Source organism: Borostomias antarcticus (genome assembly GCF_949987555.1).
Source record: "Borostomias antarcticus genome assembly, chromosome: 2".
Lineage (NCBI taxonomy): Eukaryota > Metazoa > Chordata > Actinopteri > Stomiiformes > Stomiidae > Borostomias > Borostomias antarcticus.
The window spans coordinates 17,115-42,500 of record NC_140235.1 but is presented as its reverse complement, the minus strand read 5'-3'; the positions used below and the strand labels follow the sequence as shown (position 1 = coordinate 42,500).

The 25,386-nt window shown below is 52.0% G+C and overlaps 4 protein-coding genes across 8 annotated transcripts in view; 1 reads left to right on the top strand and 3 right to left on the bottom strand.

Annotated features, from left to right (window-relative positions):
• rhoua (ras homolog family member Ua) overlaps positions 1-1,206 on the bottom strand; it is a gene marked incomplete at its 3' end in the record, with an annotated part of 8,571 nt that extends 7,365 nt beyond the window's left edge. The window contains exons 1-2 of the mRNA XM_084459366.1: positions 764-1,206; positions 337-395 (exon numbers count right to left, since the gene is read on the bottom strand). Coding sequence (XP_084315492.1) covers positions 337-395; positions 764-983 — 279 coding nt within the window. The 5' untranslated portion in view covers positions 984-1,206. The remainder of the gene's footprint in view (positions 1-336; positions 396-763) is intronic.
• Positions 1,207-2,558: 1,352 nt separating this feature from the next.
• On the top strand, positions 2,559-6,085 carry pdcd2 (programmed cell death 2). Of its 3 annotated transcripts, none has more exons than XM_084452190.1 (6): positions 2,559-2,927; positions 3,208-3,447; positions 3,968-4,141; positions 4,369-4,469; positions 5,039-5,152; positions 5,300-6,085. In XM_084452190.1, exons 1-6 carry the CDS (start codon positions 2,612-2,614, stop codon positions 5,471-5,473), a joined length of 1,119 nt encoding a protein of 372 aa, XP_084308316.1. In that variant the 5' UTR covers positions 2,559-2,611; the 3' UTR covers positions 5,474-6,085. The 3 variants fall into 3 exon arrangements, with proteins under 3 accessions (XP_084308316.1, XP_084308315.1, XP_084308314.1); XM_084452189.1 differs by having other exon boundaries at positions 3,968-4,171; XM_084452188.1 differs by having other exon boundaries at positions 3,968-4,201.
• A 225-nt stretch (positions 6,086-6,310) lies between these two features.
• Positions 6,311-12,617, bottom strand: tbp (TATA box binding protein). 3 transcript variants are annotated; one of them, XM_084449468.1, is made up of 8 exons: positions 12,537-12,617; positions 11,242-11,365; positions 10,786-11,111; positions 8,646-8,733; positions 8,322-8,413; positions 7,567-7,734; positions 7,311-7,405; positions 6,311-7,179 (listed from the first exon to the last, which is right to left on the bottom strand). In XM_084449468.1, exons 2-8 carry the CDS (start codon positions 11,290-11,292, stop codon positions 7,100-7,102), a joined length of 900 nt encoding a protein of 299 aa, XP_084305594.1. In that variant the 5' UTR covers positions 11,293-11,365; positions 12,537-12,617; the 3' UTR covers positions 6,311-7,099. The 3 variants fall into 3 exon arrangements, with proteins under 3 accessions (XP_084305594.1, XP_084305596.1, XP_084305595.1); XM_084449470.1 differs by having other exon boundaries at positions 12,541-12,616; XM_084449469.1 differs by having other exon boundaries at positions 12,511-12,563.
• An 830-nt stretch (positions 12,618-13,447) lies between these two features.
• Positions 13,448-17,134, bottom strand: psmb1 (proteasome 20S subunit beta 1). Its single transcript, XM_084461321.1, has 6 exons — positions 16,984-17,134; positions 16,331-16,438; positions 16,046-16,127; positions 15,713-15,842; positions 14,080-14,186; positions 13,448-13,758 (listed from the first exon to the last, which is right to left on the bottom strand). Exons 1-6 carry the CDS (start codon positions 17,082-17,084, stop codon positions 13,573-13,575), a joined length of 714 nt encoding a protein of 237 aa, XP_084317447.1. The 5' UTR covers positions 17,085-17,134; the 3' UTR covers positions 13,448-13,572.
• Between the last annotated feature and the right edge of the window lie 8,252 nt (positions 17,135-25,386).

The window sequence follows — 25,386 nt, the reverse complement described above, 5'->3', positions numbered from 1 at the left end:
CCCTCTTTCTACGGAAGCTAATGTTGCGTGCTAGCTCCCGGCTGGACAGAGCTGGGGGTTCACCAGCCTGGTCAGCTGAACGCCCCCACCTCCATGACCCACCGACCGGGGGGGGGCTGTTCTCATCAGCCTGGTCAGCTGAACGCCCCCACCTCTGACCGGGAGGGGGGGGGGCTGTTTGGGACACACCCCAGGAAGAGTGGTGAGAAACTAGTCTGGTGTTATTGTCCCAATGAGGAATGTACGCTTTAAACCGCAGTACGATTAACTATCTGAGCAAAGTGTAGCACGGTAGAGGCCAACTATATTTGGGGGTTTATGGTCACTATTACAGACCTGTCCAGCTGTGTCACAGAGTTGAAGTTTCACTGGCCGGCCGTCAACTGCCACCACAGCTGGAGAAACACAGAAACACCATTGTTATGTAACACAGACTGGAGGAACTGGGGATAAATGAAGACTGAACAGTTCTTCTAATACACAGGTTATAAATAGTGTAGTTACACATCATAGTAGTTATAGCCTAGTTCATTAGAGCATCATATATATATATAGTTATAGGCTAGTTCATTAGAGCATCACATATATATATAGTTATAGCCTAGTTCATTAGAGCATCACATATATATATAGTTATAGCCTAGTTCATTAGAGCATCATATATATATATATAGTTAAAGCCTAGTTCATTAGAGCATCATATGGTGTCCTTGGTTGCACTGTAACGTGGATCATGAAGAAACACTTTAATTGTGAAGTTTACCTGAAAAGTTGTCAAAGGCAGTTGGGACATATTCTGTTGGATATCCATTAGTCGTGTAGCTGATAATCAGACTTGTTTTCCCAACTGCTCCGTCTCCCACAAGAACACACTTGACTCTGCGCTCTGCTCCCCCGCCCCGGAACCTCCTCGGGGGCACCGGCGGGACGGACGGGACCGAGACAGATACGGGTTTATATTCGCCCTCTCCCTGGGGAGGCATCGCCGTGTGGTCTCACCGGAGGGTCTCACCGGAGGGTCTCACCGGAGGGTCTCACCGGTTCTCTGTCGAGTGGAGGAGTCGGTCCAGGTTTCAGCCCATTGGTTTCCGAGCTCTGCAAACAACCGACCGTTCACAACGGGAACAGGCAGAAAACTCCTCTTCTTTTTTCAGTGTAGTTTCCATGGCTGAAAAATAAAGTTCACCGGCGATGCTACATGTTGACGTCAAAGCATCCAGTTTTAAGTATCATAAATACTTAAAACTATAATATAATACGATAAATCCGAAGGGCGAAGCGGTGAATCTACGGGTCCTTATCTAGGTCAGCCCTGCAGACTCGCTCGTGCGCTTTGACTGAGTGTTTCCGTGGAAAGACCAGGGCGCGAGCCCCCCTCCCCAGCCTCCTCCCCAGCCCCTTCCCCAGCCCCTTCCCCAGCCTCTTCCCCAGCCTCCTCCCCAGCCCCTTCCCCAGCCCCCCTCCCCAGCCCCTTCCCCAGCCTCTTCCCCAGCCTCCTCCCCAGCCCCTTCCCCAGCCCCCTTCCCCAGCCCCCCTCCCCAGCCTCCCTCCCCAGCCTCCTTCCCCAGCCCCCTCCCCAGCCCCTTCCCCAGCCTCCCTCCCCAGCCCCTTCCCCAGCCTCTTCCCCCCCAGCCCCCTTCCCAGCCCCTTCCCCAGCCCCCTTCCCCAGCCCCCCTTCCCAGCCCCTTCCCCAGCCCCCCTTCCCAGCCCCCCTTCCCCAGCCCCCTCCCCAGCCTCCCCTCCCCAGCCTCCCTCCCCAGCCCCTTCCCCAGCCCCCAGCCCCCAGCCTCCTTCCCCAGCCCCCTTCCCCAGCCTCCCTCCCCAGCCCCCCTCCCCAGCCCCTTCCCCAGCCCCCTCCCCAGCCCCTTCCCCAGCCCCCTTCCCCAGCCCCCCTCCCCAGCCCCTTCCCCAGCCCCCTCCCCAGCCCCCTTCCCCAGCCCCCCTTCCCAGCCCCTTCCCCAGCCCCTTCCCCAGCCCCCCTCCCCAGCCCCTTCCCCAGCCCCCTTCCCCAGCCCCCCTCCCCAGCCCCTTCCCCAGCCCCTTCCCCAGCCCCTTCCCCAGCCCCTTCCCCAGCCCCTTCCCCAGCCCCCCATGACATCACCAGCTCCCTCGCGAGGACATGACGTCACCATTACAGGCCAGAAAAAAAGATGAGTTTCCCCATTAACCCATTAACCAATGGCAAAAAGGAAATTGCATAAGGCATTGGAATAAACTTGTAAACCTTATTTGGCGTATGTACATTGTGATAAATCACTTTAATAACGAGTGATGTTATTAAATGTTAACGAATGAGTTAACATTTAGCCTTTGAACATATAAAAAATAGTGTATATTGTTGTAAATCAGCCAGATCATATAATATCATCTCTGTTGGTAAATTGTTATAATTTTATTGGCTTTTATCTGACAAAAAAATAAGTTATTAAACGATCACTCACAGGATAATATACAATGCTACCACCTGGTGGCTAAAGACTAAATGGGAGGAACGTTTGTTCGCTCTATTAAGTCCACTCCGGACACATTTCATTCGCGTACTTACCAAGCATGTTGGCTTGTTGTGGTTCTGAGCACAGCGTCAAGTTAGACAGGAATAAATCAGCCCGAAATGGCCGAGAATAAAAATCAACCATCTAGAACAGCAGAGACAGGGGTTATTCTGGGCTTCTTGGAGGAAGCGGAGGCGTGGCAGCTGCAGAGTCCCCAGTTCCCGAGCAAGGTGGGGGGTAGACCTGCCTGGCTGAGCTGGTCCCTCCCTGGTCCGGACGACCTGGCGTGTGGTCACTGTCTGCGTCCCACCGCGTTCCTCCTGCAGGTCTATGCTCCCATCCCCGGGCAGGACAGGAGCTTCCACAGAACCGTGTTCGTGTTCTGCTGCAGGAACCCTGCCTGCTTCTCGCGTCATGACAGCCGCTGTCTGAAAGGTACTGTGAGTTTCTGGGCGAGTGTTTACACTTTGGGATAGCTTGTGCTATTTATAATCATCGCTAATACATGTCAATTATTATATTCTGTTGTTATATATTCCATTGTAATCTATGTTATTCTACTGTTCCTCACTGCCAGAGATGTAGCTGAAATGTTCATTTTTACATTAGTGGTGTTTAAAGACGTGGGTATATTGTGGGTCCATGGATATACTCCGTGTACCTCTGTATACCCTCCACTACCTCACTCACAGATAAGATTGTGGTCTATCTCCAGTTTACAGGAGCCAGTTGCAAAGACAAAATGACTTCTACCCCTACGATCCCCCACCCGACGAGGCTCCGGAAGGGCCTGAGCCTGACCGCTGTGTGCTTGGATCCGGGGTGAAGCTGTGCCAACTGTGTGGCTGTCCCGGTCACAAGGCTTGCTCACGCTGTCATGCTGCATACTACTGCAGCAAAGAGCACCAGACGATGGACTGGAAGCACCGCCACAAGCAGGAGTGCTGCAGTCAAGGTGAGGAAGCACATGATGTGAGAAGCTCAGCTTTGAAAGTCATGCGACGCTCGCAGTTCAGTTGTGTTCCTGAGACTGTGTGATATCTCTTATCCTGACGTGAGACGTGACTGTGTGATATCTCTGCGTCCTGCAGTGAGACGTGACTGTGTGATATCTCTGCGTCCTGCAGTGAGACGTGACTGTGTGATATCTCTGCGTCCTGCAGTGAGACGTGACTGTGTGATATCTCTAATCCTGCAGTGAGACGTGACTGTGTGATATCTCTTATCCTGCAGTGAGACGTGACTGTGTGATATCTCTTATCCTGCAGTGAGACGTGACTGTGTGATATCTCTTATCCTGCAGTGAGACGTGACTGTGTGATATCTCTGCGTCCTGCAGTGAGACGTGACTGTGTGATATCTCTTATCCTGCAGTGAGACGTGACTGTGTGATATCTCTGCATCCTGCAGTGAGACGTGACTGTGTGATATCTCTAATCCTGCAGTGAGACGTGACTGTGTGATCTCTCCTGCAGTGCTGTCCGGCGCCGGGCCGTCTCCCTTCCTGTTCCCCGAATCTGAGCTGGTGACGGAGCCTGAAGAGCTGCAGAAGGAAGAAGAGGACGACGACGCGGGGACCGTGGAGGACGAGGACGCGGGGACCGTGGAGGACGATCAGAGGGAGGGCGAGTGCTCTGCCTTGACTGACTGTGAGATCAGCACACCTGCCTTGACTGACTGTGAGATCAGCACACCTGCCTTGACTGACTGTGAGATCAGCACACCTGCCTTGGTTGTGTAGCTTCTCCTCTGGTCTCCCCCTGCTAGTCACCAGAGTGGCAGGAGAGCACACATTAAGCATTAGTAATACATCCTGTGTGTAGGAATGGGTCAAAGCAAATGTGCAGTGTCTTAAAAGAGTGCTTGATCTCCTCAGGCTTGGCAGAGTCGGATCTTGAAGACATGGCTGCGCACGAGACCCAGGATACTGAGGTGTTCCACGCGTTCAAACAGAGGATCAACGCAGAGCCACACCAGGTTAGAACACTTCTGAGCCATGATTCCAACCATGACAGACAGATAGAGCACGCTTACATGAACACAATAATCTGATAATTGGGAATAATCAGGTAATGGCAATAATTTAATTTGACTTAATTTATTCAGTAATGCAATAACAGGAAAAGCCTGGTTTACATGATTGCCAATTAGTTGGATTTCTTTCCAAGTTCTTTTCATTGAGCATGAAGTTGGTTTCATCTTCATTCCAAAAATTAGTTCTACCGCTCGCCATGTTTGCTGTTGTCCATCTGCTGACCTATCTGCATCCATTCACACATGCGCAGATGTAAAAGAACAAGAAACCAGATGAACAGAATACATGCGCCGGATAAAACGGACTGTTGGGCAAAAACCTAGTTGTGTTTATCGGATTTTTCATAAACCAATAATGGCTTTTATCTGATAAAGCATTATGCTGTTTACATGACCACTTGAATAATCTGGTAACTCCATAAATCAGATGATTGGTTTATTAGTGTGCATGTAAACATATTTCCTTGCTTTCTCTCTTTTATTCATCCCTGAGGGAAATTGTGTACTTGCAGGTTCTGCGCTACTGCAGGAGCGGTTGTCCTCTCTGGGTGAGCTCGGAGCGCGTCCCCTCAGAAGGGGACGTCCCACACTGCCCATGCGGCTCCAGAAGAGTGTTTGAGTTCCAGGTAACCAGAGCTGTGTGTGTGTGTGTGTGTGTGTGTCTCACACTAACCATTCTATTACAACCACTGAGTCTTAAGGACTAGAAAGAGATGTTGCATGTGTGTCAACTGTCCATCACAGGTTGCACATATTTGTTTGTGTTTTACCAGGTGATGCCCCAGTTGTTAACCCACCTGAGTGTGGACAGTCCTAGTCCTAGAGAGGCTAGTATAGACTGGGGCACGCTGGCGGTCTATACGTGTGAGACCAGCTGTGACCAGGGGAACCAGTACTGCCCTGAGTTCATCTGGAAACAAGACTTCACAGGAGAGAAGGAAGCATAGACCAGATGAGACCATGAGAAGAAAACAAGACCAGATGAGACCATGAGAACACAACAAGACCAGATGAGACCATGAGAAGACAAGACCAGATGAGACCATGAGAAGAAAACAAGACCAGATGAGACCATGAGAACACAACAAGACCAGATGAGACCATGAGAAGAAAACAAGACCAGATGAGACCATGAGAAGAAAACAAGACCAGATGAGACCATGAGAACACAACAAGACCAGATGAGACCATGAGAACACAACAAGACCAGATGAGACCATGAGAACACAACAAGACCAGATGAGACCATGAGAAGAAAATGAGACCATGAGAAGGAAACAAGACCAGATGAGACCATGAGAAGACAAGACCAGATGAAACCATGAGAAGAAAATGAGACCATGAGAAGGAAACAAGACCAGATGAGACCATGAGAAGAGAAGAAGACCAGATGAGACCATGAGAAGAGAAGAAGACCAGATGAGACCATGAGAAGACAAGACCAGATGAAACCATGAGAAGAAAACAAGACCAGATGAAACCTCTCTTATCGGTTGTTCAGCGTGATGGATGACGAGGACCCGGGGACTGGTGAATTTCAGCTGATGTGTAATAAAGTATAAGAAATAAAGTATAAGAAACTTGTTGGATGTTCCAGACTGGCTGATTGACAGCTAAAAACACATTTGTCATTTCAAGTATAATTCCAGGCCTGTCTTAATGTTTCCTTCCATTCAGTAAACTGAGCTAGGCCATCGTGTTCCATCCCACAGCTGCAAGCAGACAGATCACAGCCAATCAGATTAAGAGCACACCTGGACTATGTACAAGTTTATTGTGCACCAAACAGCGAAGTATCATACAGGAGAAGCCATTATAGAACTGCATCCCTGGCAGCGCTCAGGCTCAGGTGGGTGACCAGATAGTCAGGGCCTCTGAGGCACAGAATCAGCATTAGTTCTACTCTACAATTAAAAGATAAAAACAAAGGTCTTAAATATTGCTTAAAATTACTAAAATTTAGAAAAAAAACATCCAAAGTACATACAGACATGAATAAAGTCCTAAGAGTCAGACATTAACGTTGCATGATAAGTCAGACATTAAGGTTGCATGATAACTGTTCTCGTACACCATTTTCTTGCCTTTCAGTGCCAAAGATTTGTGAAAATCTAATCAAAATGTATTAAAAAAAAAAAAAACGTGCGAGGAGTGGTGAAGCCTTGCACCAGAATCCCAAACATCAAACACCATCTGGACATTGGAACATGAATATGTGAACTGTAACCATTCAGTTGTGAATCTTAAATGCTGTCTTGTAAGGAATGTGTGGTCAACTACCACATGTCTAGACATGACAATAAAAACCTACTTTACAAAAATAAACTGCTTAAATGAAAGAACAGCCCAGCAGGCTGATTCTCGTTTGATAAAGAGCAAGAGTCATTTAAAAACAAATAAAATGGGTTAAAAGAGCATCTGCCCTCTTCCTGGACCAAACCAGCACGGAGGTGAGGGAACGAGAGGTCTTCTCTGAACAGCCCAATCAGAGTCCTACAGGAGCTGCTCACAACTTTGAGCACTTCCTGCTGCGCCAGCAAAAAAATAAACCAGAAAAGTGCAGCCGGAAAGGTCTACGTTGTCTTGCGGAATCCTTTCAAGATGGGGTAGATGTTTTCAAATGCTTCATAGATCTCTCCTCTCACCTTTGCACCTTGTAATAAAGACATGAGAGCGCAGTAAACACTATGGAACAACATACATGGGTTAGGGTTTGCTCTGCCCACTCCATCCTACAATCTACAATCATACATTCTCTATAAACTCACCTGTCTATGAACTCACCTGTTAATACAACCTTCCCTGAGACGAATATCAACAAGACGATTCTGGGTTTGATCATTCTGTAGATCAGCCCAGGGAAGAGCTCAGGCTCATAACTGAAAACAAAGAAAACTGTCAATATTCAAGTCACACTGCTAACATTCGCAGTTCATATTACAGAACACCCATAACATTCATCATATACATCCATCAAATAAACTCAACATACTTTCAAATATGCCAACGCAAGCGCTCATGGTTGAAGGACGGGTCTGACCTGCTGAACTGCTGGTGGGTGAGAACCAGGCCCTCTAGGCGGATGGGGAACTTGACGTCACAGCTGCCCACCATGTTCTGGATCTTGAAGTCCAAGAACTTGGCAGGGAAACCCAGCTTCTGAACCACCCTGGCATACTTCCTGGCTGCCAGGCGAGACTGTTCCTCACTGGGCAGGAGAGAAGAGGAGAAGAAGGTTTCACTTCATCCATCCTGTAATCAGTCACAATCAAATGCGTGTTCTTACCTCTATCCCCCCTTAGACAACATACTAAAGAGAAGGAGCATCTTCATGCCATGTGAATGATCAGTGAGCAATGCTTTCTAGACGGTCCCTGTAAGCAGAATGCTTGGTGCTTTCTAGACGGTCCCTGTAAGCAGAATGCTTGGTGCTTTCTAGACGGTCCCTGTAAGCAGAATGCTTGGTGCTTTCTAGACGGTCCCTGTAAGCAGAATGCTTGGTGCTTTCTAGACGGTCCCTGTAAGCAGAATGCTTGGTGCTTTCTAGACGGTCCCTGTAACAGAGCGCTTGGTGCTTTCTAGACCGTCCCTGTAACAGAGCGCTTGGTGCTTTCTAGACGGTCCCTGTAACAGAGCGCTTGGTGCTTTCTAGACGGTCCCTGTAAGCAGAGCGCTTGGTGCTTTCTAGACGGTCCCTGTAACAGAGCGCTTGGTGCTTTCTAGACGGTCCCTGTAACAGAGCGCTTGGTGCTTTCTAGACGGTCCCTGTAACAGAGCGCTTGGGGGGAGACAGACCTCTTGGCTCCGGTGCAGACCATCTTCCCAGAGCTGAAGATCAGAGCAGTGGTCCTGGGCTCTCGTATTCTCATAATCACAGCAGCAAACCGCTGGAGAAAAGAGAAGAGCAGCATTCATCCAGGTGCTTATCCAGCACTAGGAACACCCTCTCATCCAAACTTGGGGAACACCCTCTCATCCAAACTTGGGGAACACCCTCTCATCCAAACTTGGGGAACAACCTCTTATCCAAACTTGGGGAACACCCTCTCATCCAAACTTGGGGAAGTGCGTTTTGATTCTGGGTTATGCGCAAGGAGCCTCCCTCCCTGTAGGACTCACCTTGGGATTGTATTCAGCGTTTCTGGCTCGCAAAGCGATGGTCTTCAAGTCCAATTTACAGCCCAGGTTCACAGTGGACACAATGTTCCTGTCAATGATATTAAGGGTGAGCCATGGAGAGAGGAGGAAGGCTCTTGCTACAGTGTCAAGGTGTACTAGGGAAATGGGTACTCTAAACACCCCACCATTCTGCGGCCATGGTCTGATGAATGCAGAGTGTAGGTGAGGATGAAGGATGAAGTGAGGATGAAGGCCCATGGTCTGATGAATGCAGTGTGTAGGTGAGGATGAAGGATGAAGTGAGGATGAAGGCCCATGGTCTGATGAATGCAGTGTGTAGGTGAGGATGAAGGATGAAGTGAGGATGAAGGCCCATGGTCTGATGAATGCAGAGTGTGTAGGTGAGGATGAAGTGAGGATGTGTAGGTGAGGATGAAGGCCCCTGTCCACAAGGCCGCTTCTTCTGGCAGACAGGCTGGCAGGGCGCCGTAAAAACGTATGACATCATTGTTTACAACGACAACATATCCGTATACCGTCTGTTGCGAAAGATCCACTATCACTTGTTTATTTTTAGTTTCGTAAAAAACTGCAGGCCTGTTCTAGTACTGCCCTGTTCTAGTACTGCCCTGTTCTAATACTGCCCTGTTCTAGTACTGCCCTGTTCTAATACTGCCCTGTTCTAGTACTGCCCTGTTCTAGTACTGCCCTGTTCTAGTACTGCCCTGCCCTAGCACTGCCCTGCCCTAGTACTGCCCTGTTCTAATACTGCCCTGCCCTAGTACTGCCCTGCCCTAGTACTGCCCTAGTACTGCCCTGCCCTAGTACTGCCCTGCCCTAGTACTGCCCTGCCCTAGTACTGCCCTGCTCTAGTACTGCCCTGCTCTAGTACTGCCCTGCTCTAGTACTGCCCTGCCCTAGTACTGCCCTGCTCTAGTACTGCCCTGCCCTAGTACTGCCCTGCCCTAGTACTGCCCTAGTACTGCCCTGCCCTAGTACTGCCCTGCCCTAGTACTGCCCTGCCCTAGTACTGCCCTAGTACTGCCCTGCTCTAGTACTGCCCTGCCCTAGTACTGCCCTGCCCTAGTACTGCCCTAGTACTGCCCTGCTCTAGTACTGCTCTGCTCTAGTACTGCCCTGCCCTAGTACTGCCCTGCCCTAGTACTGCCCTGCCCTAGTACTGCCCTGCTCTAGCACTGCCCTGCCCTAGCACTGCCCTGCCCTAGTACTGCCCTGCTCTAGCACTGCCCTGCCCTAGCACTGCCCTGCCCTAGCACTGCCCTGCCCTAGTACTGCCCTGCCCTAGTACTGCCCTGCCCTAGTACTGCCCTGCCCTAGTACTGCCCTGCCCTAGTACTGCCCTGCTCTAGTACTGCTCTGCTCTAGTACTGCCCTGCCCTAGTACTGCCCTAGTACTGCTCTGCTCTAGTACTGCCCTGCCCTAGTACTGCCCTGCCCTAGCACTGCCCTAGTACTGCTCTGCCCTAGTACTGCCCTGCCCTAGTACTGCCCTGCCCTAGTACTGCCCTACCCTAGCACTGCCCTAGTACTGCCCTGCCCTAGTACTGCCCTGCCCTAGTACTGCCCTACCCTAGCACTGCCCTAGTACTGCCCTGCCCTAGTACTGCCCTGCCCTAGTACTGCCCTGCTCTAGTACTGCCCTGCCCTAGTACTGCCCTGCCCTAGTACTGCCCTGCTCTAGTACTGCCCTGCCCTAGTACTGCCCTGCTCTAGTACTGCCCTGCTCTAGTACTGCCCTGCCCTAGTACTGCCCTACCCTAGTGCTGCCCTGCCCTAGTACTGCCCTGCCCTAGTACTGCCCTGGAGGAGTTTGATGAGGGCGTCGCTGTCGTTGTGGTTAGTCAGCTCATGAAAAGTGACATTGATGAGTGTCGGCACCTTTCTGAAAACCTGGGAACTTTTTTCCATCTTGAAATGCCCGGAGCGCCCCCCTCCCACCCCGCTCCCGCCCCGCTCCCGCCCCCCTCCCGCCCCGCTCCCGAAAGAAGGTGTATTGATCAGAAAAGAGGAGGCGCAGCCAGCGCTCACTCCCTGAAGGAGCTCAGAGAAAGGAGCCTTGTGGACAGGAGACCATAGATGTTAGTTTAGTCACTAAACGGCCTGACTGAGCGAGCCCTACTGTAGCTGGGGGACGATGCCGGAGCTCTCGGAGGCCGGCGTGGCGGGGGTGATGGGGGTCATGGGCGTCAGCGGGGTGCTGCTGTAGAGAGGGGTGTTGCCCGGCAGGTTGGTGGTGGTGGTGACCACCTGGGAGTGGTACAGCTGGGGGGTCTGTCCCGAGGCCCCTGGGACCCCCCCGGCCTGCTGGGCCGAGGCCTGCTGCTGCTGTCTCTGCTGCTCCTCCAGCAGGGAGAGGCTGTTTGTGTTCTGGACCGGCTGGGGCGTCAGACCGCTGCCGTAAGGCATCATGGGACTGAAAATGGGCATGCCTGGCGTCATGGCTCCCTATAGGATGGGAAGGAGGCAAATCAGGCGACAATGTTTTAGAAGATCTCTGGAAGGGCCAGTGAGACCGTCCTGCCGTTGAAGCAGTCCCACACCACTTATAGTGACACAGACAAAGGAAACTTATTACCTGTGGAGAGGCCAGCCCTTGGGCGAACGGGAGGCTGTTGTTCTGGTCCATGGCCTGTCCTTACGCAGGCCGCAGCTTCACACTCGTCTGATGATGGGTTGATTAAACTAGTAGAGCAGGTATCCTGGAGAGAGATGATGGGTTGATTAAACTAGTAGAGCAGGTATCCTGGAGAGAGATGATGGGTTGATTAAACCAGTAGGAGCAGGTATCCTGGGGAGAGATGATGGGTTGATTAAACTAGTAGAGCAAGTATCCTGGGGAGAGATGATGGGTTGATTAAACCAGTAGGAGCAGGTATCCTGGGGAGAGATGATGGGTTGATTAAACCAGTAGGAGCAGGTATCCTGGGGAGAGATGATGGGTTGATTAAACCAGTAGGAGCAGGTATCCTGGGGAGAGATGATGGGTTGATTAAACCAGTAGGAGCAGGTATCCTGGGGAGAGATGATGGGTTGATTAAACCAGTAGGAGCAGGTATCCTGGTGAGAGATGATGGGTTGATTAAACCAGTAGGAGCAGGTATCCTGGGGAGAGATGATGGGTTGATTAAACTAGTAGAGCAGGTATCCTGGTGAGAAAAATCATCTGTACTCTACACTTTGTATAAAATAGCTGTGCGTCTACCTTGGCTTACAAATGACATGTCCCATAAAAACACACAGAAACTGGAGGTGACGTTGTTGTTAGTGGTTTGCCCTGTTCAAATGGTACAAGTCCTGATAATATGCAAAAGAGTAGCTAGTAAGATGACCAAACGTCCCAGGGGTGCATGTATGAGCCAGCTAACTATGATGATATAGCATAGCTATATCAGCTAAGGTGCAAGCTAATCTATATCATGCTAAAGGAGCAGCTAACCTAGCTCAGCAGTCTGGCGCGGGAAGCCTCTGCCCGTTTCCACTTAAACGACTTCTCTAACCGGCAGAGACGTGACGGTGTGATCTAGATAGATAACTAGATATGTAGCAACACAAAACATGAGTAGCTAGCGTTAGCTAAATGTTGGTCGTTGCTTGGCAGAACTTGACATGGCTATCTGAGGGCTATCTGAGTGGTTAGCCCATTAGCACCCTGTTAGCCGAGGCTAGTTAGCCTCTCCTGAGCACGTAGCTGTATGGTTAGCTAACTAGCTCGCTAGCAAAGACACCAACAACATCGCGCTCCCCCGGAAAGATAGGGCTTTTACATTCACGTGATACTCTATGATGAGCTTCTATGCGTCGTGCTGGTTGATACAGGACCAGGTAGTTAGGGTTAGGTAGTTACCTATAGATAGAGGACCAGATAGTTACCTACAGGCGACCCGCTGTATTCAGTTCGTTTCTAAGAGATGTGAAGTTATAAAGCTCCTCATAGCCAGTTCTGCTCTGCTGGGTTCTCTTGAGCAACAACCCTCCCGAATACACCTTCCGGGTCAGAGGTCACTCCGGCTCTGCTCTACTAATCCTACAGGCTGACACCTTTACGTGCTTCTGTATAATATCCCTTCACTCATCTATAATATCCCTTCACTCATCTATGCACCGCATGATACGATCCCCAGTTGAATTATATGTGTATTGTGTATGTGCAACGTCCAACCCACAGCTCACAGGGCCGAGCAGGTTCACTCCGACCCACCACCTGATTCTCCTCATTAGCAATTAACTAATTAGCCGGGCTTGGGTGACAACGTGCAGAACTTTAGTTCTCCAAAAGTACACCCCTGATTTATAACTTTGCTTGCATGAAAAAAAACATCTCATGTTGTACCAATGAGTTCATAAGATCGAGTTGCCCATTGCACATCTTTGGGTTGTCCCAGAGATTCTGGAATAAAGGTAAGAGTGGTGTATCTTCAAAATGGTATAGTAGAGTTTATATTCAATAGTAACATTATGACCAATTTACATATAGGGAATCTGTTTCTACTGTTCCAGAGTTGCTACACTATCTGGTATTATGAATATGCACAGGAAGGGACATAAACTCAAGACTTAAAATAGCAAAATATACACATTCACCTTTTCATGCATGTCCTAGTACACTATATGCACTATTTTCAGAAATATTTCCAATTGAACATCGCATCGACCATTCCAGCACATCCATCTCCAAGACATGTCTATGAACCCAAGGGATGTTCCACTACTCGGACTCACTTATACAGTAAGCTGTACACAATAAAGTCACAACAACCACACGAGAAAATCAACTACAGAGAACATGTTTTATTCTTCAGTAAGAATGTAAAAATAATCACAGAGTAGGTCCAAAAAAATGGACAAATCCAGACAGAAGCGTAACCTAGACAAGGCAGGGCGAGGAAGAGGAGGGTGAGGATGAAGCTCAGTCCTTCCTGAGAGGGACGGTCTCCTCCTTGATGCCCTCCTTGGTGATGATGCAGATCCTGAGGGCGTCGCCTGTGTACACGTCTCTCTCTGCTGCAGAGATGAACACGTCTTTGACCAGCTGGACAGCCTTGTCCTGGCTGAGAGGAAGCTGCTCAACATTCTCCATGTTCTTGAAGCCAATCTAGGGGGCGGGGTACAGCAAGGACACACGTGGTGATTAGTGAACCCCGGGGATAACTGGCCCAATACAGACTTACTAGAAAGAGCTCGCCTGGTTAACCAGCCCGATCCTGCATGCTCAAATTCTGTTACATTTCTCACATCAGTGAACCAGCCTACAGGACTGACTGAATATTCTAGAACAAGGCTTCTGCGCTTTGAAAAATTGAGAACTTCAGTGTCTGGTTTCCTTACAAATAATCGGCCTATCTGCTGTAAACAGAATGATGGTCCAGACGTGGCCCGTCCTCACCCTAAACCTCACCCTCACCCTAACCCTCACCTGGTTGTCCAGCAGGGGCTGCAGCATGGCGCTGGCCGAGCCCCCGGCCTTGTATGTGTCCCTCTGGTACGACCCCACGGGGTCAAAACTGTACACGGCTCCCCGGCCTGGAAAACAACACCAATCAAATCAAACTTTATTTGTATAGCGCATTTCATACACAAGAGGCAACACAATGCGCTTTACAGAGAGCAATGGGAGGGTGGGCATAGGTCCCACACCTACATATTCCAGAGGGAAGCAAAAAAACAGTTTCACCCGGGGGCCAGAGCAGTACGTATAGACCAATGAGGGGTCAGGGTACATCCCATGATACTACCAACTTCAGCGTGAAGGTTTTGATTTGCCATTAGTAACTAGACATGTGTGAGGCCCAGTTGAGAGGATGTCAGGTATAATAACATGTCTGAGAGGCCCAGTTGAGAGGATGTCAGGTATAATAACATGTCTGAGAGGCCCAGTTGAGAGGATGTCAGGTATAATAACATGTCTGAGAGGCCCAGTTGAGAGGATGTCAGGTATAATAACATGTCTGAGAGGCCCAGTTGAGAGGATGTCAGGTATGATAACATGTCTGAGAGGCCCAGTTGAGAGGATGTCAGGTATAACATGTCTGAGAGGCCCAGTTGAGAGGATGTCAGGTATAATAACATGTCTGAGGCCCAGTTGAGAGGATGTCAGGTATAATAACATGTCTGAGAGGCCCAGTTGAGAGGATGTCAGGTATGATAACATGTCTGAGGCCCAGTTGAGAGGATGTCAGGTATGATAACATGTCTGAGAGGCCCAGTTGAGAGGATGTCAGGTATAACATGTCTGAGAGGCCCAGTTGAGAGGATGTCAGGTATGATAACATGTCTGGGAGGCCCAGTTGAGAGAATGTCAGGTATGATAACATGTCTGAGAGGCCCAGTTGAGAGGATGTCAGGTATGATAACCTGTCTGAGAGGCCCAGTTGAGAGGATGTCAGGTATAACATGTCTGAGAGGCCCAGTTGAGAGGATGTCAGGTATAACATGTCTGAGAGGCCCAGTTGAGAGGATGTCAGGTATAACATGTCTGAGAGGCCCAGTTGAGAGGATGTCAGGTATAACATGTCTGAGAGGCCCAGTTGAGAGGATGTCAGGTATAACATGTCTGAGAGGCCCAGTTGAGAGGATGTCAGGTATGATAACATGTCTGAGAGGCCCAGTTGAGAGAATGTCAGGTATGATACTAACATGTCTGAGAGGCCCAGTTGAGAGGATGTCAGGTATAATAACATGTCTGAGAGGCCCAGTTGAGAGGATGTCAGGTATGATAACATGTCTGAGAGGCCCAGTTGAGAGGATGTCAGGTATAATAACATGTCTGAGAGGCCCAGTTGAGAGGATGTCAGGTATGATAACATGTCTGAGAGGCCCAGTTGAGAGGATGTCAGGTATAATAACATGTCTGAGAGGCCCAGTTGAGAGGATGTCAGGTATGATAACATGTCTGTCATACTTGAATGATAAATGAGATCTGAAATGTTGATTTATATGCAGTACTGGACTGGTCCTATTCAGCAGCTACAACAATGCAATTAGCCTGAATGAAATAGATGAATGAAGCATGTGAGATTAATAACATCAATACTAGAGAATGAACCGACCCTCCTCATCCAGTCCACCAATGATGTTGTAAACGTAGTAAGGGAAGAAGCGTCGGCCGTACAGGATGGTGGACAGCATGGCTGCGATGGCGCCGCTGGTCATGGTCTTGTTGTTGGAGTGCTTGTACATCTGTGAGGACAGACATTTTTGCAAACTTACTTCCCATTCGTCAACCTTACACCTCCAAAAATGTGCAGTGTGTTCACTTATGCTTCAGGGATGTCTTCCCGGGGGATGAGAGAGAGTGAAACTGATCAGAGACATGATCTTCAGGGATGTCTTCCCGGGGGATGAGAGAGAGAGAGTGAAACTGATCTGAGACATGATCTCACCTTTAATCTGGCATCAATGATCTTGGTAAGAGTCAGGCAATCACCATGGAAACCACTGCAGCCAATGACGGTGGTGTCTGTCCTGTGAGAATTGAACAGAACAAATACTACATGACCAACAGAATAAACGTACAGCTGTATGTACATGCTTTCCTATGCTCTAGGTGGCCTCAACAGTTTGTATCGGTCCAGCCATCTTATTGTATTGGTGTTTCCACTCTCTCTACCATATCAAGCAGCTGCCATCATGTTTTACTCACAGATTACCAATAACGTGACACTTACAGCTTGTAACATTTGGGAGAGTCTCTGCTGTGGATGGAGTATCCTTCACTCAGACGGGTGTCTGAGGCCACCAGAGCAAAGTCTTCACCTGCCACAGCAAGAACTGTCCTAGAAAACAAGAGTCACAAGAGATGATTAAGCACAAATGAGCCACTGCTAACTGGCTTGCTTGGGTTAGCCATCTAGTTGCGTCTGCTAACAGCACACTGCTTGGGATTGAAATCGAAACTAAGTACCTCTAACCAGAATGAACCATGTTATAGGCACGTTTCTGAATCTCATCTTTCTCGACATTTTCAAATCACATTTAGACTCATCACAGCAACATTCAATTAACTTGAGCTTGACAACAATACCCAGTGAATGGGTCAGTACAGCTATCACATGCAGCTAACTCAGCTAGCTTGCTCCCAGCTAACTCAGCTAGCCTCCTCACAGCTAACTCAGCTAGCCTCCTCACAGCTAACCTAGCTAGCCTCCTCACAGCTAACCTAGCTAGCCTGCTCACAGCTAACTGAGCTAGCTTGCTCACAGCCTGTGTTAGGTAGCTGTGGGAGCTAGCCACAGCAGCTAAAGAGACCATGCTAGCTGGCTAGCCTGAGCAGATGTTGTGCTGTACCTAACCCTGTACCTAACCCTAACCCTGTACTCACCCTCCATTAAAAGAGTACGGTGAGAACCGATGCTCTGCTGGTCCAGAGTAGTGATACTCTCTCATCTTCCCATTATCTCCAAACACCTGTGCGGACATCATCTTCTCTCTTGATTGATAAACTCTTCAGCGAACAAAACCAGACCAAGGAAACTCGCTGTCTCACTGCAATATGGCGGCCAGCTCTTCTTCTTCTTCATCATCATCTTTCGGCGTGACCAGAACTACCGCCCCCTACTGGTTGAGCAAATTAATGATTCTGTTATGAATGTACGTTTGGTGGATCCATCTGATGAGTCATCAAATTAAGGAATGATGAATTAAAAGAAAGACGAATGTTAGAAATAAAACGAGTGGACAGATAAAAAGATTTGAATGAGTGTTCAGTAACTCAATGGCAACATATATTTAACTCCACCCTACCCACGTGACCTGTTTACAAATACCTCAAGATCCTGCAGACAAAATGGCCGACCTCCGCAAGAGGCGCCTCCGCAGTTGACAGGAAATCACGTGACCTCTGCAGTTGACAGGAAATCCGTTCTGTTTTTTTGTGAGCATGCGCAAGAGGCTCCTCCACAATTGACAGGAAATCACGTGACCGCCACAGTTGACAGGAAACCGGAAGGTCGTCTTCTTGTAGTTCTACATCGTGGAGCTACGCCCCATAGGGGGGCGCTAGCGCTCCTATTGGTAACCCATGTTGGCATGCCAACAACCAATCTGAAGATAAACATGTACTCTTATCGTCCTAACCAATCACAGACCCCCCACCTACTATAAAGGTGGCTAAACCCCAGCAATCTCCTCTCCCATTTTCAGACGAGCTATCAAGCACCTGAAGGAAGCCTTCTGAAGAATAATGAAGAGAACGAAGAAGAGCGAGAAGAACGGCGGCGACCTACCTCTGAGGGACTCCGGCGCTGCTGGATCCCCTATGGACGGCCCCGCCCCTCCTCTTCTGGAAGATGCCCCGCGGGTCGAGGACTGCGGCTGTGGTGCCTTGGACCTGGACGACCGCCACGACCGGTGTGTGGCGTGCCTGGGGAAGAGCCACGCTTAAGAGGGAGTCTCTCCCAACCCGCCGTGCTCCCAGTGCGCGCTGCTGCCCTCTGAATTCAGGCGTGCCCGCCTGGACCTCTGGCGCGCACGGAGTACCGTCCCCTGTCCTCTCCCCTCCTGCGAGTCCGAGCCTTCCGACGACGACTCTGGGGATAGAAGTGACTCGGAGGACAGTGGGGAGTTGCCCGCCTCCCAGGGCCCCTCCCCACGCACGGGCTCATCTGTGTCTGGTTCCGAGCCCCCCGCCGGTGGCGAGGGCGGCCCCCCAGACGATGAGCCCCGGGATTCCGGTGGGGCCAAGCCGCTCGTATTCCGGAGGGTGTTCCCCGGTATACTTGAGCGCGCGGCGGTCTCCATCGGAATCCCCCTCCCGTCAGAGCCTGAGGCGAGTTGCACCAACCTCTGGGGCATTTCTTGCTTCGAGCTCTCGACGCGGAGAATCAAGCGGCCCCTCCCTGTCATGGAACATATCGACAAGTTTGTCGAGAGTACCTGGGTGGCGCCTCTCGAGCAGGCTAAGGCCCCGGTTCGCGCCTGGACTGACGCCATGCGTGTGTCCGGCTATGAGCGCGACATCTCCGGTGGCATCCCGGCGCTCGAGCCCTCCTTTGCCGCCCACTTCGCTCCTGGCGCGGCTGCGTGGAGCAATACCAAGAAGCCCCAGCTTCCCGGGGCGCGAGACCGACAGGCGGCTACCCTCTCCGACCGCATGTATGTCCCCGCTGCCCAGGCCACGGCCGCCGTTTCCTCCATCTCCATCCTGGTCACTACCCTGGCATCGGAGTTGAGCAGCGGCGCCTCGCCATCGCCCGAACGGGTTCCCGACCTCCAAGCTGCGGCTGGAGCGGCCATGCAGCTCTGCCAGGCTGCCGCGATCTGCACTGGCCGCGTCATGGCTAACGCTGTGGTTCACCATCGCCTGCTGTGGCTGGGCGTCTCCTCTGTGAACGACACAGCTCGCACGGCTCTGCTGAACGCTCCCATCTACCGGTCCGGGCTGTTCGGCTCTGCCGCCGGCGAAACCCTGGAACGCCTCGGCAAAGTTGAGGAGCAGTCCAAGCTGGTGGCCAGGCATCTCGGGGTCAAGAGGACCCAGTCTGCTGCCTCCCGTGCCCCCGTAAAGAGGAGGAAGAGGAAGGCGAGGTCCGCCCCTCCGAGGGCTGCCCCCGGTCCCCCTCCCGCGAACCAGCGATCCGCTCAGGCTCCCCATGCTCCTTCCACCGCTCGCCAAGGTCCTGCTCCGCAGTGGAAGAGAAAGAAGCCCGGCACTAATGCGTGACAATTAACGTCTGCTCAGGCTGCTATTGTTCCCTATGGCCCTCCCCTCACGTTAGAGGATGGTTGTGGTCCCTGTATTAGGGGTTCTCACAATAAAGAGCATGTTCATGTGTACACCGGTGGTCACTTGTGTCATTTCCATGCTCGACAGTCTGATGCTATGATTAATGTGTCTCTGGGTTCTGGTTCTGAGATGGTTGCGCCTGCCCCTCCGCTCTCTGCCGAGAGAATTAAGTCTGTGGAGGGTAGCGCTGTTCTGCCCCGTTATCATGTCTCAAGTAAACTACGGGCCAGTTCATCCACTCAGTTAGCTAGCGCTAGCCTGGCTACTCTTCCTACCCCGGCGGGGATATCAAGGAAGTTTGTCGGGCAGCCTTCCCCCTCCACGGGTCAGCTTTCGGCAGCTAAACTTTCCGTTTCCAAGAGAAAGGCTCGCCATAGAGTTAATCCTGTGTCTCGCTTGGTGTGTAATACTGGGAAGGCGTTCTCTGCTACTTCTACGGTGAGCGCAGGTATTCATGTACCGCACCATCGTGAACGGCTGGGAAATGAAGCCCCTGTGTCTCGTTCGACTAAGCTGCTCTCGCACACAGCCCGAGAGACGGTTGATGTCGTTAGGACCGTTAAGCGAACTTCATTTGAAATTGAGCGCTCGCTCTGCTATACTTCAAATTTGAATGATCGTACATCATTGGTTCCCTCCGTTGCGCTGCATCGGTATGGGTCGTCTGCCTCATTTGCATATGGGAGCAAGATTCCCCGACTTTTCGCAGCAAGTTCAAAGGCGTCTGCCTCCACACAGAGTCTATGTCGGCAGCGGCCTCATTTGCATACAATGACTGGGCTCCGCTACTTCAGCCATCTGCCTCATTTGCATATGAGAGCGATGCTCCTTTTCCTTGCGTTGTGAGCGATACAAGGGCTACCGCTACACAGGTTAAGTCGGTGGCCTCTTCATGTGCATACACTAACGCGGCCCCACTGTCTGCAGACATGTTAGTTGATTTTCACAACAGCTCTCGGGCTACTTACGAGCTTACGTCTCCAGGCTCTGGAGGACGTTTACACTGTTCTGACATTGATGTTGCCCCCACTTCAAGTAAGTCGGTGTGTGATGACAGTGTCTGCGGTTCGCCTCCCTTTCATATGCGGCCCCCCTTGGACTGCGGCAGCCCCCACGGGTGGGGAGGTGCCAGCGGTGGCGGTCGGGGCCGTTCTAGAATACGATCGCTTTCTGGCGAACGTCCCGCGCACGGCGGCGGGCCCTCTCTCGCGATGCAGAGTGGCGTGGATGCGGTTGCCATGCCTCCCTCGCTGGCTGTTTCGCATCCTGACATCTGGGTATGCGATTCAGTTTATCGCCCACCCTCCGTCCTTCACCGGGGTGGTGGAGACTGTGGTCTCGGGTCCGCGGCAGGAGAACGCTCTCCAGTCGGAGATCGCGGAGCTCCTATCCAAGGAGGCGATAGCGGTGGTTCCACCGAGCCGCTCGGGGGCGGGATTTTACTCTCGTTACTTCCTCGTCCCGAAGCGAACAGGGGGGATGCGTCCCATCCTCGACCTGCGCCTTCTGAACAAATGCGTAGCCAAACGGCATTTTCGTATGCTCACAGTGAGGCACCTGTTGGACTCCGCTCTCCAGGGAGACTTCTTCACAAGCATAGATCTAAAGGACGCATACTTTCATGTTCCCATCAGAGAGGGTCACAGAAAGTTTCTGCGTTTTGCCGTCCAGGGTGTGGCTTACGAGTACACCAGGCTCCCGTTCGGTTATGCGCTGGCTCCTCTGGTGTTTTCCAAGTGCCTAGAAACGGCAATTCTACCGCTGAGGCGCGAAGGCATCAGAGTGCTCGCCTACCTGGACGACCTTCTGATCCTCACCTCGTCAGCCGCTCAGGCCAGGTCGCACACCTCCCAGCTTGTGACTCATCTCACAGGCTTGGGATTCGCCATCAACTGGGAAAAGAGCACGCCGCACCCGTCTCAGTCTGTCATTTATCTGGGTCTCAACTTGGACTCTGTCTCGATGCGCGTGTCCCTGGCGGATCCGAGGCGCGATGCTCTGGCCCAGGCACTCTCTATCTGCCTGCCAGGGAGGGTGGCCACGGCTCTGACGGTGATGCGTTTGCTGGGCTTAATGTCATCGGCCCACGCGGTGGTTCCACTGGGCCTCCTGCACATGCGTGGCTTACAACGTTGGTTCGCACGTCTTCGTCTGAATGTCATCAGGGACAAATTCAAGATGGTGACGTTGCCCGGGTCCCTGGCTGCGGACCTGGCTTTCTGGAGGAACCCGCGCATCATCGCGCGTGGTGTCCCTCTAGGCAGGGTGTCGTTCCGCATACCGATTTTCACGGACGCGTCCCTCTCCGGCTGGGGAGGGACGTGCCTGTCCCAAGCCGTGGGGGGCCGTTGGCCTCCTGGCGAGAACAGGCACATCAATCTACTAGAGCTGGAGACTGTGTTGCTGGTTCTTCAGCACTTTGCACCTGCGCTGAGGCGGCTCCCTGTGCTAGTGCGCTCAGACAACCGTGCCACGGTAGCTTACATCAACCGTCAGGGTGGTGTCCGCTCAGTGGCTCTTCATCGCACGGCGGTGAGGTTGTGGCTGTGGGCGAGCTCCAATCTGAGCTCCCTCCAGGCTCAGCACATTCCGGGCCACTTGAATGTCGGTGCCGACCTCATGTCGAGAGGCGGGCCGCGCCACGACGAGTGGAGGCTGCATCCTCAGATTGTGTCACATCTTTGGGTGCGCTTCGGTCGTGCGAAAGTGGACCTGTTCGCCACAAGGGAGAATGCTCACTGTCCTCTTTGGTTCTCTCTGAGTCGGACGGACAGCCCCCCGCTGGGAGTGGACGCCTTTGCGCACACCCCTTGGCCGGAGGGCCTGCTCTATGCCTTCCCCCCAGTGGCGATCATTCCTATGCTGTTGACCAGAATACGGTCCGAACGTCGGACAGTGATCCTAGTTGCGCCAGACCGTCCCAGTGCGCGATGGTTCGCGGAACTGATGGCTCTGGTTCAGGTTCGCCCTTGGCTCATTCCGTACAGGCGGGATGCCCTGTCCCAGGCGGGCGGCACGATACAGGCCCCCCCGGTTCTGGGTCAGCGCTTGGTGGCCTGGTTACTGAACGGCGCAGGTTAGCTCGGAAGGGTCTCTCCGCGGCTGTGATCAGCACTATTCAGAGCGCGCGTGCTGGCTCTACTTCTAAGCTGTACGCTGGGAAGGGGGAGTCTTTCGTGCGTTGGTGTGATGAGGAAGATGTAGACCCGGAGACCTGCTCAGTTGAGTCAGTGCTCTCCTACCTGCAACATCTGTTGGACCTGGGGCTTGCTGCCTCCACCATTAGGGTGTATGCGGCTGCTATTTCAGCATGCCATGAGGGGTTTGCTAGGACTGCGGTCTTTGCTCACCCTCTGGTCAGGCGTTTTTTGACGGGTGTGGTCCGGCTTAGACCACCTGTCAGCCTTGGCCCCCCAGTGGGATCTGTCACTGGTTTTGGACGCACTGTGCAAGGTGCCGTTCGAGCCTTTGGAGCAGGTTGATCTCAGATGGATGTCTATCAAAACGGCATTGCTCCTCGCATTATCCTCGGGTAAGCGAGTGAGTGATCTGTGTGCGCTGTCGACGCAGCCGGGCTGCCTCACCATCACTGGGGACGGCAGTAAGGCCGTTCTGAGGCCCAACCCGGTTTTCCTGCCCAAGGTGGTTAGGCACTCTTATAGTGCTAGGCCTCTGGAGCTGCGCGCCTTTTCTCCTCCTCCGCACTGCTCGGTGGTGGGCGCCCGGTTGCATCTCTTGTGCCCGGTCCGTGCGCTCTCTGTTTACATTAGGCGCACGGCCTCGTTCAGGACCACGCCTCAGCTGCTCGTATGCTACGGTGCGGGCAAGCTGGGCTCCCCCCTTTCCAAGCAGCGCCTCTCTCGCTGGCTTTGTGAGGGCATCTCTGCTGCGTATACCGCGGCAGGTCGCCCTTTGCCTGGCCGGGTGCGCGCGCACTCCACTAGAGGAGTTGCCGCTTCGGTTGTGCTCTTTCAAGGGGTGTGTGTCGAGGATATCTGTGCTGCGGCGTCCTGGGCGTCGCCGTCGCCTTTTATCCGCTTCTATCTACTGGATGTGCCATCTAGCTCCCTGGCAGACTCTGTCCTGAGTGTCGCTGCTGGAGCCATGCGCTGAGATGGCGTGGCTGTGTTGGTCGGTAACTTCCCGGCCAATTTTACTTGCATGTTTATGCAGCTTGACCATTGTTCCGCCCCTGTGCGGGGTGCGCGGCCTTTGGTTTTTAGCTCCTGGTGGACACCAGGGGACCCTTGCGTTCCGTTTGCGGTCCTTTGCCTCGTCCGCCCGTCTTATTGCCTGACCGGCCCTCCGTTGGGGTTCGGGTGGAGGGAGTTGCACTTACTACTGTGTGGTGCTTGTGTACTCCCTTGCCTCCAGTGGGTTGATGTTTTTATGTCGGCCTGGCCCGCGTACATTGTGGGCATCGCTGGAGCTCCGCCTATTACCAATAGGAGCGCTAGCGCCCCCCTATGGGGCGTAGCTCCACGATGTAGAACGAAGGTTACGTATTGTAACCCCAGTTCTACGAGTGGAGCGGAGCCCCATAGGGTTTTTTCCGGGCCCTGCCTCTAGTTTTCTAGCTCGTCTGACTTAGTGTGGGAGAGCAGATTGCTGGGGTTTAGCCACCTTTATAGTAGGTGGGGGGTCTGTGATTGGTTAGGACGATAAGAGTACATGTTTATCTTCAGATTGGTTGTTGGCATGCCAACATGGGTTACCAGTAGGAGCGCTAGCGCCCCCCTATGGGGCTCCGCTCCACTCGTAGAACTGGGGTTACAATACGTAACCTTCGTTTCCTGTCCACTGCAGAGGTCACGTGATTTCCTGTCCACTGCAGAGGCCACGTGATTTCCTGTCCACTGCAGAGGCCACGTGATTTCCTGTCCACTACAGAGGCCACGTGATTTCCTGTCCACTGCAGAGGCCACGTGATTTCCTGTCCACTGCGGAGGCGCCTCATGGAGGTCGGCCATGTTGTCTGCAGCCAGGTCCTCTGGGAGGTTTGTCTCTCAGAACTATCTGAACATGGCTACTGCTCTCTCCTCCAGACCGTGCGATGGTAACCCTGCCACTCCGGGAGCGCAGTCTATAAAGGTAAACTAGTAAAGGATCGTGTGTTTAGTGATTAGAGTCATATCGCAATATGTTCTTCAATAGTATGAAAAAAACTTAATTTGCTAACTGAGACCATCCATGGCAGCGCCTCCGCATCCCCTTTGTTTCATTCATCACAAGCTATTCTGCTGTTACCCTAGCTAGCAGCTAGCACTGTTACCCTAGCACTGCCGTTACCCCAGCTAGCAGCTAGCACTGTTACCCTAGCACTGAGTTACCCCAGCTAGCAGCTAGCACTGTTACCCTAGCTAGCACCGTTACCCTAGCTAGCACCGTTACCCTAGCTAGCACTGTTACCCTAGCACTGCCGTTACGCCAGCTAGCAGCTAGGACTGTTACCCTAGCTAGCAGCTAGCACTGTTACCCTAGCTAGCACCGTTACCCTAGCTAGCACCGTTACCCTAGCTAGCACTGTTACCCTAGCTAGCACCGTTACCCTAGCTAGCACTGTTACCCTAGCTAGCACCGTTACCCTAGCTAGCACTGTTACCCTAGCTAGCACCGTTACCCTAGCTAGCACCGTTACCCTAGCTAGCACTGTTACCCTAGCTAGCACTGTTACCCTAGCTAGCACTGTTACCCTAGCTAGCACCGTTACCCTAGCTAGCACTGTTACCCTAGCTAGCACCGTTACCCTAGCTAGCACTGTTACCCTAGCTAGCACTGTTACCCTAGCTAGCACCGTTACCCTAGCTAGCACCGTTACCCTAGCTAGCACCGTTACCCTAGCTACCAGCTAGCACTGTTACCCTAGCTAGCACCGTTACCCTAGCTAGCAGCTAGCACTGTTACCCTAGCTAGCACCGTTACCCTAGCTACCAGCTAGCACTGTTACCCTAGCACTGTTACCCTAGCTAGCACCGTTACCCTAGCTAGCAGCTAGCACCG